The sequence below is a fragment of the Thamnophis sirtalis genome, unplaced genomic scaffold (genome assembly GCF_051295495.1).
Source record: "Thamnophis sirtalis isolate CommonGarterSnake01/CBP01778 unplaced genomic scaffold, rThaSir2_p1.2 scaffold_3, whole genome shotgun sequence".
Taxonomy (NCBI): Eukaryota; Metazoa; Chordata; class Lepidosauria; order Squamata; family Natricidae; genus Thamnophis; species Thamnophis sirtalis.
The window spans coordinates 56,930,951-56,948,502 of record NW_028261383.1 but is presented as its reverse complement, the minus strand read 5'-3'; the positions used below and the strand labels follow the sequence as shown (position 1 = coordinate 56,948,502).

General features: G+C 38.2%; 1 protein-coding gene across 1 annotated transcript in view; it reads right to left on the bottom strand.

The window, feature by feature from the left end:
• Window positions 1–258: 258 nt before the first annotated feature.
• Window positions 259–17,552, bottom strand: part of LMCD1 (LIM and cysteine rich domains 1) — a 64,657-nt gene continuing 47,363 nt past the window's right edge. Inside the window, exons 4-6 of the mRNA XM_014053765.2 lie at window positions 15,052–15,387; window positions 7,048–7,263; window positions 259–4,726 (exon numbers count right to left, since the gene is read on the bottom strand). Of these exons, the coding sequence (XP_013909240.2) occupies window positions 4,568–4,726; window positions 7,048–7,263; window positions 15,052–15,387 (711 nt within the window). The 3' untranslated portion in view covers window positions 259–4,567. The remainder of the gene's footprint in view (window positions 4,727–7,047; window positions 7,264–15,051; window positions 15,388–17,552) is intronic.

Genomic DNA, 17,552 nt, shown 5'->3' with positions numbered 1-17,552 from the left:
AGTAAAACATGAATATCAAGGTTCAAGAATGAATAAACGATGAATGAATCCGGGTTGAAAACAAAAGAGAGTGACTCATATGAACAAAGCATGTAACAATGTTATCTAACAGCAAAGTCAGAATGTAAAGAGGAATTTAAAGTACCATACTCATTAAGAAGTTACTTAATTATAATTTACTTATATTGACTTCTGTCCTATCCACTGGAGCTTTCTTAGGAATGACTTAAAAGTTTGTTGATCAATTAAATGGCAACATTTTAAAGAAACTTCATTTTAATATTTTATTTATTGAACATTTTATATTGAAGCATTTAGATACATTTCCATGACTTGTCAGTTAATCTCTTGAGAAAATTATTAGATACATTAAGCTCTACAATTTAAACAACATAAAGTATATATACATATATATCCATATATAAATGCAGGGGCAACAAGCCAACTCCTGACTCTCATTCCACCTGCATTTCCCAATGAAAGAAAAAAATGGAAGGGTTGTAGGGAAGCAAAGCAAAGCACACTGTGTTCCATTACTGATAAAGTTCCATGACTATCTAAACTCCCATATAATCAAAACTGAAATGATATCAAAGAGGGATAATCAGGTTGTTTCTGGAATCATGGAATTTAACATTTCTTGCATATAGGCACAATATCATGGAGTACTAGAACATGATGCCAGAGCAACCTTTGTGATCAGTCTCGATTCACATTAGAAAAACCATTTATTTACCTTTAAAACCTGCAATTATGCAAAAAAGATTAGCCGATGACCTTAATGAAGTTTCCTTGGCATGAACGTTGCAAGCTGCTGGCCATTACACGGATGAGAATGCCTGCGTGCTTCCTTGTTCTGATTCAGACCTAAACAAAGGCTTGCAAATTCTTTGTATTTGGACTGGTAGAACTTCCATATATCAATGAGAACCATGCAGAAATGGTATTCAGCCAGTTCGGACTGGTTCGCCCAAATCAGTAGCGGAAATTGTGGGTGGGAGTCCCCATCCGCCTTGTCTCTATGCTGTCTTTTTAAGGCACTTTTTTGAGGCCAGGTGCACGCGTGGAAGGCACTTGATGGAGCAAAGTGCAGGCACTGGCAGGCGGGCGGGCACTGGTGGAGGGTGCACAGGGGCCGAACCAGTGGTAAGAAAATGTGAAACCCACCGCTGGAACCATGACTGGAAAAATATAGCATAGGCATAAGAAGGAAGCTTGTCAGTGGAAACCAACAGCTGGGTGGATGGTAGAAATCCAATGAATATTATACTAACTCAATTCCCTTTGGAAATTAATCACAGATTGAAGAAAAACTCACTCCTCCAAAACATACACAGTTACAAAGTGTGTAAATATTGCCACAAATACTTAAAACTTCTGAAAATTTATGTTAGAACTTAAGTCTCATCAACATACAAAAGCTATTAGGCACAGCCCAGAATGAATTTAGTATTCTACCAAAATAAAATAAAAGCCACATATTGAATTAAGCAGATCCCAGCATCCCACTGACAATTACATTTAAAAAAATCCATGAAGTTTAATAGCAATCTTTTCAACTGTGATATTTTCCAATTCCATTATATTATTAATTCCTGTTATCCCCATTGACCTTGCTGGTTGGAGATGAGGAGAACTATAATTTTAGTACTTCCAGAGACATTAGGTTGGAACAGATAAATTACAAACAGTGTAACCAGGGGAATTGATAGCCTGGCAGATCCTTACAGAATGTAGGAAGGCAACCTGTTGTGGTCTCCACTCTCACAAATCACCAACATGACCAATGATCAGAAGTAGAACAGCCGCATATCAACTACATATACATAAAGTTACCTAAAGTAAAACACAGAAGAAATAAAGAAGAAGAATCAGAGTCTCCTGTATCTTGAGAATCATTTTACCAGCCATTAATGGTGGTCAATGACTATTAATAATGCTCTATGATAAACAGCACCTCAAAAACTATGGTATGTACCTAAACAACTGCCTCCCTTGTAGGAAATGAAGGTCAAATTGGCCTAAGCTACGTCTGGTTAACTGATTAAGCATTCAGATTTTTTTTAACCTAAGGATTGACTTCTGCAGGAAGTTCTTTCAAATGCACACTAATCATAGGCCCTCTATTTCAACTTACAGGAATACACTTAAGTTAACTTTTTGTAGATGATCCTGCAAAACTGATACCCATGTTAGCTAGTTACTGCCCCGAGTGTCAAATACAAACTTAAGAGACATTGAGATGCACTTCTGTTAACATGTATGAGATGCCTAAGTAACTGAATTGAACACACTTTCTTAAAGAAAGACACACTTCATAAATGCCCATGGAGTTTTGTTGTATATACTGTGTACGTTGAAAGATACAACAATTTTGTATCTGCAAGAGGTGTCTTCAGCACTGGATATTTGGAGATGCTTGTATTAGATGAACAGTATAGAACAAATGGGACAAATCTCTAATTCCCATAAAAGGCTAAGTTCTAATTTGTTTTCAAACACACAAAAAATGTTTAATACATGTTGCGTCTAAAAGCAAAAAGATATTTTCCAGTTTCTGTTAAAACGATTCCTTTTATCGCATTAAAGATTTCTATAAATTGTCATTACTAATTGACCTAATCTAATGTTATTTAACAACAAATGCTTTTCTGTTTGCTAACGAAGCATCCATTATTTATAGTAAAGAGCCTTGGTATTAGTTGAAACAGCAAATCTAGCCAACATAAACCTTGTTGCTAATCCTAGTAGAATTAATTGGCTAGCATTTAGAATTTCAAAGTACTCTTACCAAGAAAACCAATATCCTTTTGCATGCATTCACTTGCTATAAACACAGCCCATTACTATTTTGTTTTCTTAAAATTTCTTACTGTTAAAGCCAAAAAAGCCCTATCATAAATGTCAGGAAGAATGAGTTTTACTGCCCATTTTAAAATCTATGACGGGATGCAGCAATTGAGAATTTAATATTAATAGTCTCTATATACATGTTGAATTCTCCTTCCAGATGTAATGCATTTATACAAACACAACTCCTCTCTTTGTTGACCATTAGCTGGCTGGGGTGGCAAGAACAAAATCCAATCCCATAAGGAAGGCTTCAAGCACTATCAAGCAGTCTTCTTTAGGGGCTATACCAGTGTTGGTGAACCTTTTCGGCACTGAGTGCCAAAATGGGAGCACATGGGCATGGGAGCACCAGAAACCAGAAGAGCATGTCATGAACATACTGAGCTTCCAGTTTCCAGTGTGTGGTCACCTGGTCTTCTGGCGCACATGTCCGTGCAAAGACCAGCTGGCCAGCATGTATGTGTGTGTCAGAATCGGACACACCAGGGAGCTGCTCTTCCGGTTTCCCCCGCTCCTGCGCACCCGAAGACCAGCTGGAAGAGCACCTGGAAGAGCAACAGGCAATGGCTGGCATGCCTGGAGAGATGCTCTCTGTGCCACTTCTGGCATGTGTCCCATAGGTTTGCCATCACGGGGCTACACAAAACCATGCTGGTATTCATGTGTTTAAAGATCACCTATGTGAATTAATCCTATTGCCATGACTGTTCCACACTGGGACAGGGAGAAGTTGGCAAGAATATCTAAGCTGATTTTATGTGATTACTTCTTCCTAGTCTATGAAAGCAACATTGTGTAAGCAGCGCCTCCAGAGATCAAGCACTAATGTGCTGAGATTTATTAGTCTTTACTCCCTCCATGTGGCTGTTAGCAAAAAGACCACTGCATAGATTTCTAAATGCACTAAAGTATTTTCATCTGTTTGCTGCTCCCCCCCCCCCATGCGAAAAAAAGATGGGGCAGAATAAAATCATCAAAACGTTGAATACATGTGTAATCCAGAAAGCTCATCAAACATATTTTGCTTTAATTCTACTTCTAGATAGCATTTTTAAAAAGAAAAATCATCCATTGTAACCTGTATTTTTCCAGTGATCCTTCACAAGCTACTCTGCTTTCAGGTTCTTTAAGCTGTCAAACTTTTTTTTTTAATGTAATCTATTTTTCAAACCATAATGTTGTTTCTTGGAGGCAATGTGTTATAACACATAGGGGAAGGGAAACCCTTCTCTTGCAGATATTGGCGGTTTCGTTTCCCCACTGTATCATTCTACGTATATTTCTAAAACTACTCATTTGTGGGCAATGGCATTGTGATATTTAGTTTAGAAATATAGCCCTTTGGTTACCAATAAAAAAGCAGCAAAACCCAGCATCACAATGATAATTGTATGTATATATTTCTAAACCTCCTGGAGTAGTTGTTTTTGTAATATGCCAAAGTTGAAATAATTTAACATAATGGGGCCTAGTTTTCAGTACATTTGGTTGCGTGTAAAGTCTTTCCTGAAAGGCCTAGAACATTCCATTCCTCTATTCTTTTCCTACTGCGTTATCATTTCCCATCTTATTTCCTGTAATTACTTGATTGCAAATAACCTTAGTGATCTAAATCCTTAGGATGCAATTTTTTTTTGGCTTAAGACCTCCCCACCAATGAGTCCGTTCCAAGTCAGAACACACAAAAACGTCAGCACTGAAATGACACCCGGTTTTAAGAAAGCTTGCTTTTACTGCAAGCGGTACACCACAAGCTGGTTGCGTCCAGGATAAAGGGTTTGCCAGCCAGTGAACTCTCACATTCCAGGCAGGTGAAATGCTGTTTGTGCCAGGTAAGGCCTTCAGTTTGCAGGTAGTCATCAGAAAATATTATCTGTGAAAGTAAACAAGTCCATTTATCATTCCTTTCCTGAATGTCTTCATTATGAAAACATCACACAGTGAGATACAAACACAATGCTATTGAAAAGCCAACAGTATAAAGAGTGTATCCATGCTACTTAGCTTTGCACAGAAAATAAATATTTACACATTCCTATAAAGAACAGAGTTCTGGTCCAACCAAGCTGCAGAAGAAGTTTACATTTATTTCTAAGCATTGTTTGAAAACAAATGCTTGGAAAATACCTTTGGTTAGGAGACTTTTTGAATATACTGGAATATACTTGTGTTCTTTATACATTATGTATCTGAAGCAGGAGTTCCTTAAGTAATTTAAGTTCCAGGAAAACCTCGTCACATATGTATTTTATACCTTCTCCAAATTCTATTTCTTTCTCTTTACAGTAGTCCATGCTCATTACACAGAGTTCCCTTCTTGAAATAGTAGCTACTATACCAGTGTTGGTGAACCTTTTCAGCACCAAGTGCTGAACGGGAGCGCGCACACAGGGGAGCGCACCGGAAACCGGAAGAGCAGCTCCCCGGTGCTCATGCATGCGCTGGAAAGTTGAGCTTCTGGTTTCCAGCATGCATCCTGGTCTTCCAGTTTCTGGAACACAGGTGTATGCCAGGGAGTGCTCTTCCAGTTTCTGGCGCTCCTGTGCATGTGAAGACCCAGAAGAGCAATAGACGATGGCTGGCATGCCCGGAGAGATGGTTTTGGGAGCCACTTCTGGCACACGAGCCATAGGTTCCCCATCATGGTACTATACCATAATTCAGTAAGCTCAGTATGCTATACATTGTTCTTCCTATAGAAACCTATGGAGGAGCTGAAGCTGTTAGTGAGCTTTATAGCATGGGAAAAACAGAGCCAAATTTCTCTGATCATGGTTAACACTAAATGTTATCTAACCCTAACTATCACAGTACAATGGTTAACATGTAAAAAAATTGGCTAGTCTCATGCATATATGCTACAAAGGTGTCAAGAAAGGAAATTATGTCCAAAGGAAAAGGAAACTTCTTATCAGCTGCTATCAGTGGGAAAAAAACAACAATGAACAAACATAGCCAAGGGTTGCTTATTGTATTGAGCAGATATTTGATTGATTTCCAAGATCCTTTCAATTCTACAATGGGTCAATGGGGAAATTAAAAACTGGGATATTAAAATTGTAATATTGTATTGTAATTTTAATTAATACAAATGTATCTTTTTGTAACTAGATTTTTTTAAAAAAAATATTCCCTACAATCTAGCCTGTTGAATTTAGCATTTATTGAGTAATACAAAAGATGTTCCATTTGTTTATTTTTGCTTATTTCCCATATCCCACTTTTCTTCATATAATTCTGGTTCTGAAAATGTACACCCTGATTGTGAGCTCTGGCAAAAATTAAGCTTGGATTCAGGATGGCTGTTCCTTTATCGAAAAGCAGGAATCCTTAGAGGTTTCCAAAGAATGAGAAACCGAGCCCTATTTGCAAGCCTAGATTTTGATAAATGGTTTAAAAAAGAAACACGGAGATGGAAAAACTATAAACTCAGCTGGGACATTTTCTGAAGGATGCATTTATGTGCTAAATAACATTTATGATGACAGATCTGAGAGGTACAAGAATGCTTATTGGAAATATATTGCTGTAAAACATTTAACTGTATATGTACTTAATATCAGGCTCAAGGGACCAATTTGGAAGGAATAAAATATTTATCCCGGGAATGGTTTTAGGAAGATCAATACAAACTAAATAGCCTATGTGCACATATTAGTTTTAAGGGGATGGGGGAGGAGAAAGTAAGCTAATTCTGTCACAAGCTTAGAGCAGTTCTTTTAGAAATAGGATAAGACAAGGAATAGAAGTCAAATGGCATGGAGTTGTCTGTTTGCTACCTCTAACTTTGCTGCAGCTCCAGGGATAGCTTACTTCTGAATGGCAGCAGATTAGAGTTTCTCCACCCTCCCTCCTTGTAAAAATGAATCTTTTTTAAGCTTAAGTTCAAACAAAAATACATGCACTTAACATCATGGTATAAAATAAATATGCAGTGTTCTCTGGAAAATTCACATATAATTAAAAAAAATTCCCAGAATGAACAAAAGATCATCCCATTGATCACCATACATAAAAGCAGTCTGCACATTTTGAATTCCTTTTTGGCAAGTCAACATGGGTCCTGCTTAAAAGGAAAAAAAGCGGAAAGATGTTGGATAAACATCTTGACTCCTTGCAGCTGTTTAGACCATCTCACAATTGGGGTCACAGACACAGACAAGAAAAGAATACCCATTTTCACACTAACCGCACCTCATCACAAGCTGTGCAGCGTGGCCTTATGCTGTCACAGTAATGGCGTCCACACCAGATGGCTCCATTGTTCCAGAAGTAGATCAAGTCAACAAGTGGTTCAGAGCACTTAGAGCACATAAAGCATGTTGGATGCCACTGGTGATCGTAGCCGGCTCGGTCTGCATACACTACCGGAAACTCAGCAGGTAACACCTGCTTGCAGAAGTCACAACACTGGGAAAGAAATCAAAGTCACATAATAATTAATTTCTTTCAATCAGCCTACAACCAAACACACCACCATTTGCTCTTCTCCAGGGATTTCCCAGTGAGGTGTGTGTGTGTGTGTGTGGGTATACCATAAGGTTGCCTAACTAAAAAAAATACCATATATCAGTGGTTCCCAAACTTGGCAACTTTAAGACTTGTGGACTTCAACTCCCAGAATTCTCCAGCCAGCTCTGCTCCCAGAGAATTCTGGGAGTTGAAGTCCACAAGTCTTAAAGTTGCCAAATTTGGGAACCGCTGCCATATATCATTAAAAAATAGCCCAATATAAAAAATGGTGAAGCAAATAGAATAATTGAAAATGAAAATGGAACTTTGCTGAATTAGTCCCATACACTCAGGAAATGTTCTCTTCTAATTAACTTTTAGAGTTGAATACATTAAGACACCCAAAGTGGAACATACACAAGCAAGCCTCAGTATATAAATGTGCTGAATATGTCAGTTTAATATATATATTTGCTTTGTCAAACGTGTATAAGATAATAGATGTAAGTATATACAAGATTATGAATACATGAAATGGATACGAATAAACGGGGTTGTTAGGACAGGGACGGAAGGCATGCCTCTTGCGCTTATGCATGTCCCTTACAAACCTCTTAGGAATGGGGTGAGCTCAACAGTAGACAGGAGGGTTGGGGAAGAATCCACTGAGTCAGGTAATGCATTCCAGGCATTGACCACTTTGTTGCTGAAATCCTATTTTCTGCAATTGACTTTGGTACAGTTTACCTTAAGTTTGTATCTATTGTGTGCTAGTGTATTGTTGTGGTGGAAGCTGAAGTAGTCATTGACAGGTAGAACATTGTAGTAGATAATTTTATGTACTACTCTTAGGTCAGACCGGCGTAGTTCTAAATTGTCTAAGCCCAAAATTTCAAGTCTGGTGGCAAAAGGTATTCTGTTGCGACGAGTGGAGTGGAGGATTCCACTCCACTGCTAATATGTAAACCTGTCATCAGTTGCTAGGCATATTTAGCTTTCAATGGTAATAAAGGTGATCAGCAATAGTACAGACATTGTACTTGAAAATTTTCAATGTTGATATAATCCTCAGCAGGCATGGCTAATGGCAGACGCTGCTCAGAGTGGTAATTCAGCAGCATCTGAAGGGCTATAGATTCTTCCTGTTATACATAGTATATTTTGAGTTATTCCCATAGTAGATGGCAGCATGTTGGCCTGCCCCATGATAACAATGGTCAATGGTCTCTGTTGTTTTTTTGGTTCTTTTTGCCTTTTAGACCCAAATGAAACAAAATAATCCAGTGAGATGAACTTTAGTCATGCATTCTGTTATGCATTGCAAAAACATATGCTTCTGATGTTCAAATGAAAATGAATTTCCTAATTAAAAATAAAATAGTCGTGAAATCATCTCTGTTAATATTGGATTTAGCAATAAAGAAATATAAATGGATGGCTACTTTGGGGCAGCATAATGAATGGTATTAAAACATACAGTAACTATAGAAAAAGCCTGAGAAAAACCTGGCAGTTAGCAAGAAGTTCACATTTCTTCCAATACCAGAAGCAACAATAATTTTACTCTATTGGCGTCCTATACGTAGATTTAGGATTTTTGTTAAACACAGTAAACCATACATGCCAGATACTAAGCGAAGTGAGCCACATACCAATTTCTTACATAAATAAATATATAGATCCATATACACATAGGCATGCATATTTCCTTGTACAAATTGTAAAAGATCTGCTGTTCTATCAAAATATGATTCATGACACTGTCAAATTTCTTTAAAAACAACAACACCCTATTTATTACTAAGAGTTCCACCTTTCTTCCTATTAAATGATTCAAAATTATTTACCTGTATTGAATCACATGGAAATGAAAGATTATGTGGATTTATTTCTTTTTGGACAGGGCTTATACAATGCACCACAGTTTTACTTCATATGTGCATTTTGCAGGCACTTTGTCTTGATCATCTATAACTCCTCTATGACAGCCTAGAGATGCATTTGAAGTTCAGTGCCCCAATTTTCTCTGCAGTTTCTTAACTTTAAAATGTGTTGACTTCAACTCCCAGACTTCCCTAGCCAGCCATGGTGGGGGATTCTGGGAGTTCAAAAATGAACCATGAACCTTGAGTTGAAGTCCACAAGTCTTTAAAGTTGACAAGTTTGAGAAACCCTGAGCTACAGGGTGATTTTCTTACCAAGGCCATCTTTCAGCACAGATACATCTTTGGGAGCAACACAACCATAGTTTACAATAGTTATGGCAGGCAAATTTAGCGGCAGCACCTCATAGCTCTTCCATTTTCTTTCTCCTACTCCTTTTCTCATCTTCTCCATTCTGACATTGCCTTCTCATGCTTGCCTCTGCTCTAATGTCTGAATGGACTGGTTGAAGCAGCTTTTGGGAACAGCTGCATGAAATCAGACCAAGGACCACAAATTGCCCACTCCTTGTCCACTCACATTTTTTACCTAGGCCCAATCTAAACTTCCCAAAAAGCCTCAAGAAAGATCACATATTTTAAACCTTTTCATACAATTAAACACTTTTGCTAAAGAAGAAGGGGCTACATCAGATATTGTGAAGGACAAATACTTCCTTCCTATGCAAAAAAATCAAGTCAAAGTAAGCTTGGATCAAAATTGTATAGGAAAGCTGTACTGTTCTCTCCACATGCCAACCCCTTAGTCAGTACTGACAAGTCTTTCACTTTGTTTCAGGGGAAATAAAAATATTTTCCTCAGAAAAACCTTCTGCCCACAACATTTTTTTTTCATAGGAAGTTAAACTTGGCCCATGATGGAATGTCTCGGTCAATTTGTTGTTCTTTTTGTTGTTAAAGCCCAGAGTAAATTTCTCCTGGAAAATATCAGGGTGGCCAATAAACGCCTTTCCTTTACACCATTAGAAGCCTGCAATCCACAGCAAGGCTTCTAGTAATGATTTGTATCATTACTACTTCAGAAAGAAAAACTTTAAAATAAATTAGAAAGATTTATCCAGTCAGTGAGCAGATGGTGACAAGAGATATAAAAGTTATTTGGGCATTTTATCTCCTTGCAGTGTTAAATCAAGATCCACATTCCAAGAAAATTAATGGAGTCATGTAGAGGCTTATGGTCCCAGACTCCATGTGCTCACCTCTGAGCTTTATCCCCAGAGTCCAACTAATATTTTCCACTAAATTCTAATGCTGAATACAAGAAAAGGGGAAAGTACAATAACAGAACAATCAGAAAAAAGAAAGAGACAGAGAGAGGGAGGGAGGGAGGAAGGAAGGAAGGAAGGCAGGAAGACAAACAATATTATAGACACAAAGCAATTTAAATTTGGAGCACATAACTTCAGGTCATAATTATTAAAAAGTAGGCAATTTCTGGAGATCCCTTCAATTACCTTTTTGTCACCTTAGATTGGAAATACATGAACGTTGGTACTGTAAGTTATCAGATAGGCATAACCTGATTGACTAAGAAATACTTCAAAGCTTCCATTTTAAAAAGTATGGAAGACTATCATTTTTTTTAAAGAGACACATAGAGAAGTACAACCTATGATTTCAAGACCTGGAATTAGGATTTGTATTTACTTTGTAATGCCAGGAAAACTTAAGACATTGTGGTTAAGCAAGTGCTGACATTTTTACAGTTACTTTTTACTGCATGGCTGCTGGCTTCAAAAATGCACTGGAGTAGAAAGCAACACCAGTTAGTTCCTTAGTACTGAATATACTGTTTATTCAAGACAATAATGATTAAACTTTCATGTTTTTGCCAAATAACTGAATTAAGATAGTTTAATGTCCAACTGATTTATAGTGATTTAAGGTTCCAGGCATACCCCACAATGCACTCTACATGGAAACTGTTAGTCACCTTGAAGCCTTAAAATGGCCTGGGGCCAGGTTATTTGAAGGAGCATCTTTTTCAAGTTATATCTACCAGACCCACCAGAGGTATGTTATTAGTTCCCTCTCTTAAGGAGGTCCCTCTGATAGGACCAAGAAGGACCTTCTCCATAATGACTCCCTCCCTGAGGAACATCACACCTGTGGAAATAAGATTGGACCCCATTTTAAGCTCTTTCGAAACTCTGAAAATATACTATAGTTTTGCCAATGGACCTGAGGATCCCAGGGTGATATGGAGGCAAGTGATTGCTTTGATTGTTATCCAGAAGATGGGAATTTATTGGGGTTTGTATTGGGATTTTATTCTTGTACGTTGCTTGGAGTCACTTTGACTTAGATGGCTATATACATTTAATAAACAAACAAACAAACAAACAAACAAACAAACAAACAAACACACAATCCCAAGTAGTCCAGATTATGTTCAGGGGCTGTCTCCTCTTATATCAGCTTCCCTGCTCCCTAAGAATTGACGGAAAATCCTTCTCTTGGGCTCATCGTGTGTTTAGCAGAAGAGAAAGAGCATTTTAGTGTCCCCACTTGGAATGGCCTTCTCAGTGTTGGCATTCAAAGCTGAACCTCTCTGAAGTAGGAGGCCACGTTTATACCATCTCAATCACTTTTCTGCCAATGAGTGACTTTCCTCCATAGGCAGCACCACTGTTAGAAAATACAAATATGCTGCTTCTGACTGCTTTATCATTTGCATAAGGAATTTTTTGCATTGGTGTATTTTTTGTTTGTTTTGGTCTTTTACACATTTCAAAATTTGGGTATTATTTTAAATACTGGAAAGCAGCCCCGAGTAATCCTTAAAGCATTTGACAGACAGAATATAAATCTTTTTAAGTATGCCTGGAATGTATGTATGTATGTACAAATAAATAAACAGCCTTAATATATAGCTTAGAAGCAAGCTTTTACCTCAACTTATGCTCAGTTATTGGAAATGTAGAGGAGATTGGCAAACAACTATCAAGTCCAGACTTGTAGGCTAGACTGGGGAGTTGAAAAAACATCTTGGAACAAGAATAGCTAAATGCTTTTGTATTGCTGCCAAGAAAGTTACACTAATAAAGTAATCAAGAGTTGAGCTCAAATTGAAGGAGGCTTTACTTTTATCATCCACATTATTGTATTGGAGCAAAACAGAAAGAGTTGCTTGGCCAAACTAGAAAACTAAGAATTTGGGGTTGCTTAAAATTGAAGCATTAGTAGGATACCATCCCTCTTTTGGAAAGCCTATCTGTTTTGCTCCTCCAGCAACAATAATTATTTGTTTTTTTAATACAGTATATAACCTATAGATTTTGACTAGGAACCACTCAGAGTTGGTTCTAAGATGGGTGGCTATGAAAATGTTTTAAACGAATGAATTAGAGATTCACCTCTTACTTCAAGCGTTACCCTTGAAATTCCTCATCTATCAGAAAAAATGAGACACTGTGCAGAATTTATGCGGTGTCCTGCTCTGGGGTTAAAATCCAGAAGATAGCATGGACTTTATTTTTGGAATTTAAAGCCCATTTCATCAAAAACAAGAACTATGCTGTCTGTAGCTTTAGACAGTAACTGTACAGCAATAACAGAACTTTGTGCTATAAAATTTTGGCACCTTTCACAAAATTCCAACATTGTTCTGATAGATAAAGAGAAGTATAAACAAGTTTAAGAAAATAATGGAAAATTTAATACTGTGATGTTTTCTACTAAGAATCTCAAAAGATTTAAATAATTACAAAAATATAAGAATCCTTGTGCTGGAAATTATGAATCAGAATATACTTTGATAAAGTAAGGAAGATGAAATGAATGTCAATAAAAATACATGCAGCCTTGAAAGTCTAAATGAATGCATGAGACAAGTCTCAAAATGCTTAATGTTGTTTTATTGGAATGCAAAAACCCTTCATGGAAGGATTTAGTTGTATAATTATTTTTAAAATGAAGTTAGGCTTTTCACTGGTGTTTGCAGAATAGTAAGTAAAGTTTTAAATCTCCTAGAAAGTAAACACCACAACACATATTTACTTGAGGGATGATCTTGTAGTCAAAATTATTTCATTATGCCATGATGGTATTCACAAACACCTTTAATAAGAGCCTCTGACACAAGTAAGTTTTTATTTCCTGGGATGACACAGCCTTGCTTAGACTGAGCTGCTGCTATAACAACAATTATGTAGACCAAGAAAAATATGTTTCTCCAAACCAACAAACAAGTTAGCAAAAACATCTCTTTGTGCTCTGGAGAAGCAATGCCAACACCTATGCAGCAGATTACAATAACGACTTTTCTATTAGTCTCTCTGCTTTTAAATTGTGTTGGGAGAATTTTGGGAGATGAAGTCCACATATCTTAAAGTTGCTTAGGTTGAAGCACTGATTTAAAGGACAAGCAAAAAAGAATCCTCTTATAAGCTGCTGTTTTTGGAACTGGCTATTTTGAAAGTATGGTAGTAGCTAACTTATACAGGTTGCCAGTTATAATTTTAACACCAACACTTTGAAGATTTAAAAGCAGTTAAGATGATCCCTGTATGATTTTCATCTACCAAAGTGCTTTAGGGCGATAATCTATCTATCTATCTATCTATCTATCTATCTATCTATCTATCTATCTATCTATCTATCTATCTATCTATCTATCTATCTATCTATCTATCTATCTATCTATCTATCTATCTATCTATCTATCTATCTATCTATCTATCTATCTATCATTGTTTCTCTCTCTCTCTCTCTTTCCCTCCCTCCCTTTCTTTCTATCTTTCTATCTATCATGCAACCATACGGCTGCCCAAAATGTGACAATCATAAAATAGCAATATAAAACATCTACTGTATGATCAAAAACATAAATATTAGCATTAAAAGCAAAATGGTATTCAGCAGGTTCTGACCAGTTCTGGAGAACCAGTAGCATAAATTTTGAGTAGTTTGGAGAATCGGTAAATACCACTTCTGACTGGCCCCGCCCCCATCTATTCTCTACCTCCTGAGTCCCAGCTGATCTGGAGGAAATGGGGATTTTACAGTATCTTTCCCCTGCCACGCTCACCAAGCCATGCCACACTCACCAAGCCATGTCCACAGAACTGGTAGTAAAAAAATTTGAATCCCACCACTGATTAGAAGGCTAAGAGAAAGCATTAGATATTATGAACAATGGAGACTCATCATCATCTCACCATACCCTTACATTTTGAGTGAGTACAGGAAGTTTAACGGTGACGAGGCCAATCTCACCCTGGAGGAGGGGGGGATTATGTTCCACAGGGTGGGTTCAGGGCAGAAAAGGACCCCCAACATTCCTTTTCTGCCAAACGTGAGTAGGAAGAGGCAGTCTTCCAAATAACTTGGCTCCATGCCAAGAAGGGAATGTCTTTCCAAGGCAGACCTCTATATTATTTTTGCTTTGTTTATTTCAGCACCACTTCTGGCAGTCACTTCATGTCTAATACTTCTGCTCCTGGATTTTTACCATTTGTATTGGCAGCATGATTGCCTTAATTGTTCATGACTATTATGTTTGTGAACTAATTATTAGGCTTAAACTTTGGGTGCAATTACATGTGTCTAAAAGAATTTGGTAGCAGCTTTGTAGCATACCTGACTCCATACACCTTCCATATTCCCTAAAGCTATTCGCAGTCTTTTCATCTTTCCCTGTTCATCTTTCATTCGATTGAGAGACGCTTCAATCAAATAAGATTTGATAGTATTTTGTGTATTTAACATTTGAATATCCACGTTACATTCATTCATTATATACTTTTTTTTAAAAAAAACCATGCATTTCCCCCCAATCTGAAACACTGTGTTGGGGACTTACCAAGTCCTGCCCTTTTGATACATGGCCCAATGTGCCATTGGTTGAAGCTGCTTCCTTACTTGCTGGAGTGTTTTTATCAGATGACTTTCCTTCCTCTTTGGTGACTCCCCCTTGACCCAGCAGCGCAACTTCTCCAACTCCGAGAACATTGTCTTTATATTGTTTTATAAACTCTTCCATCAGCTTGATTTCATTCTCCGAAAGCCCCCGGCATTGGGAAGGGTCCTGATCATATAGAGGAAGTTGTCTCATCAACCTTCTACGACGGTAATAAGCACCTTCTGTGCCAGCTACAGGCTGCATTTCCTTTGAAATCAAACTCATATACTGGGTCGCCTAGAGAAATTGGGAGAAACACAAATTCAGCATAAAGAGGCACACAGTCACAGCCTTGAAAAAGCACAGCAAGTCTTCACCCACTCAAGTTGAGGGCAAAAGCTGTGGTTTGAGCCATCATTTTCTGTTCAGCAGCTCAACTACGTGGGGTTTCTTCCCTGCTGTCCAACCACAGGACATTACCCTAACAATAAGTACTCTGTTCATGCTTATTCAGAACAGAAACAATATCAGGATTGTTTTTTTTTTAATGAACTCAACCGTGTTAACTATGCAGTTGATACTTTCAGCATAAATATTCTAATATCTACCTTATACATAATAAAACATGGAACAACAGTACAGTACAGGTAGCCCTTGATTTAGGACCACAATTGGTCCTAAATTGAGCCTGAAATTTTCATTGCTAAGTAGGACAGTTAAGAAGTGAATTTTGCTCCATTTTATAACTTTTTTTTGCCACAGTTGCTAGATGAATCACTGCAGTTATTAAGTTAGCATCACAGTTGTTAAGTGAATCCGGCTTCTCCACTGACTTCGGTTGTCAGAAGATCACCTACGGTGACCCTGGGACATTGCAACTGTCATATGAATATTACATATTGAGTCTTAGTATTCGGGAAAGTGAAGATAAAGGAAGGCTTGGCATATCCTTGGTTACCTCATCACACGGAACCAAATACTTTGATACAGGATCATGGTAGGGAAATTTGAATAAGATCTTTCCTCTTTTCACTAAAGCAGAGATGGAATCATGGAATGAGTTGGATTCAAATGCAGGCACCACTGAACTTGGGAAACCAATTATGGCTACCCAGAAAGCTTAAGCTAAATGCTTCCATGAGGATGATTGTTATATTTATAATCGGGGTGGGCTTCAAAAATTTCAGCAACACGTTATTTGCCCGGTTTCTGGGTGGGCGTTGCCATGGTGGGTGTGGCCTACTCGGACTCCTGCGCTTTTAAGTATTCAGGCACTGAGGAGAGGGTTCTTTCAACAGGCTTTATTATTTTACAGAACACTTCAGAACGCGAAGAAGAACAGAACAGCACCTGCCTGACAGCTATTTATACTGACAGCTGTCAGGTAGGGAACCAATCGGATGGCGGCATTTCTCCCACCAGCCGGCAGCCGCACCAGAGCCAATCGGATCTTCTTCCGGCTCTGACTACGGCTGTCGGCTGCGTCCGGCTGGACGCAACATGCACCATGGCGGGGTGGTGATGTTTCACCTTCCTTAGGCTTGGGAGGCTTTTCTCAAGCCTCTGGGAGGGCGAAAACTGCCTCCCCTGGGCTCTGAAAGAACTTCTGGGAGGCCTGTTTTTCACTGGCCCCAAGTCTCCACACGGGCTCTGCACTTACCTCACATCCAAAACGGGATGTGTGGAGACTCTGGGAGGGGGGGGGGGCAGCCAGGGGTTGGATTTGGAGGTTCTCTGAACCAGCCATAACGTTAGCTACTGGTTCTCCCGAACCCAGGCGAACCTGTAGCAGCCCACCCCTGTTTATAATTAAATTCAAATATTTAAAATGGTAATAAGCTTTTTAGTGGCTGTTTACCAAAAACAACCAAAGCCTGCATTTGTGATATAGTTGCATGTGTGATATTTTTCTGGAACAGAATAGTAACATGGACCGCAATCACTTAAGGTACTTCCCTTGCTATTCTCCATCTGAAGGTAACATACCATTCTCTTGCCAATTGTTGAAAATGCAAATAGTTTGGCTCTGCCTTGTTTGTCTCAATTTGCACAACATTCTAGAAACACAACACATTTTTGAAAGCCCAAGCACTACAAAAATTGCAGGGGGGGGGGGGAATCAGTAAAAATCTCAGTCTCTTTTACTTTTTTTGGAAATCTCTGGTGTCTAGCAAATATTAATTATGAGCCTGGGGACATGCTTCCTATTTATGATAGATTACTTTCAAGTGGTTGCCAACATTTAGTTGGCTAAAAGCCATTAAAAAGCAAGCTTGCTGTAATAGTTAATCACCAGCTGCTATGCCTTATAAATTCCCTGTGGTGCACAAATAATACTGGTGAGATATTAATGGATCTCACTTAATACTTAAGGCAAAACAGAAACAGTATCGGGTTGTATAGTGTCTAAAATACTTCTTGTTCTGCCTTCTACAATGGGCAGGATAGAAAAAGAGCCAATA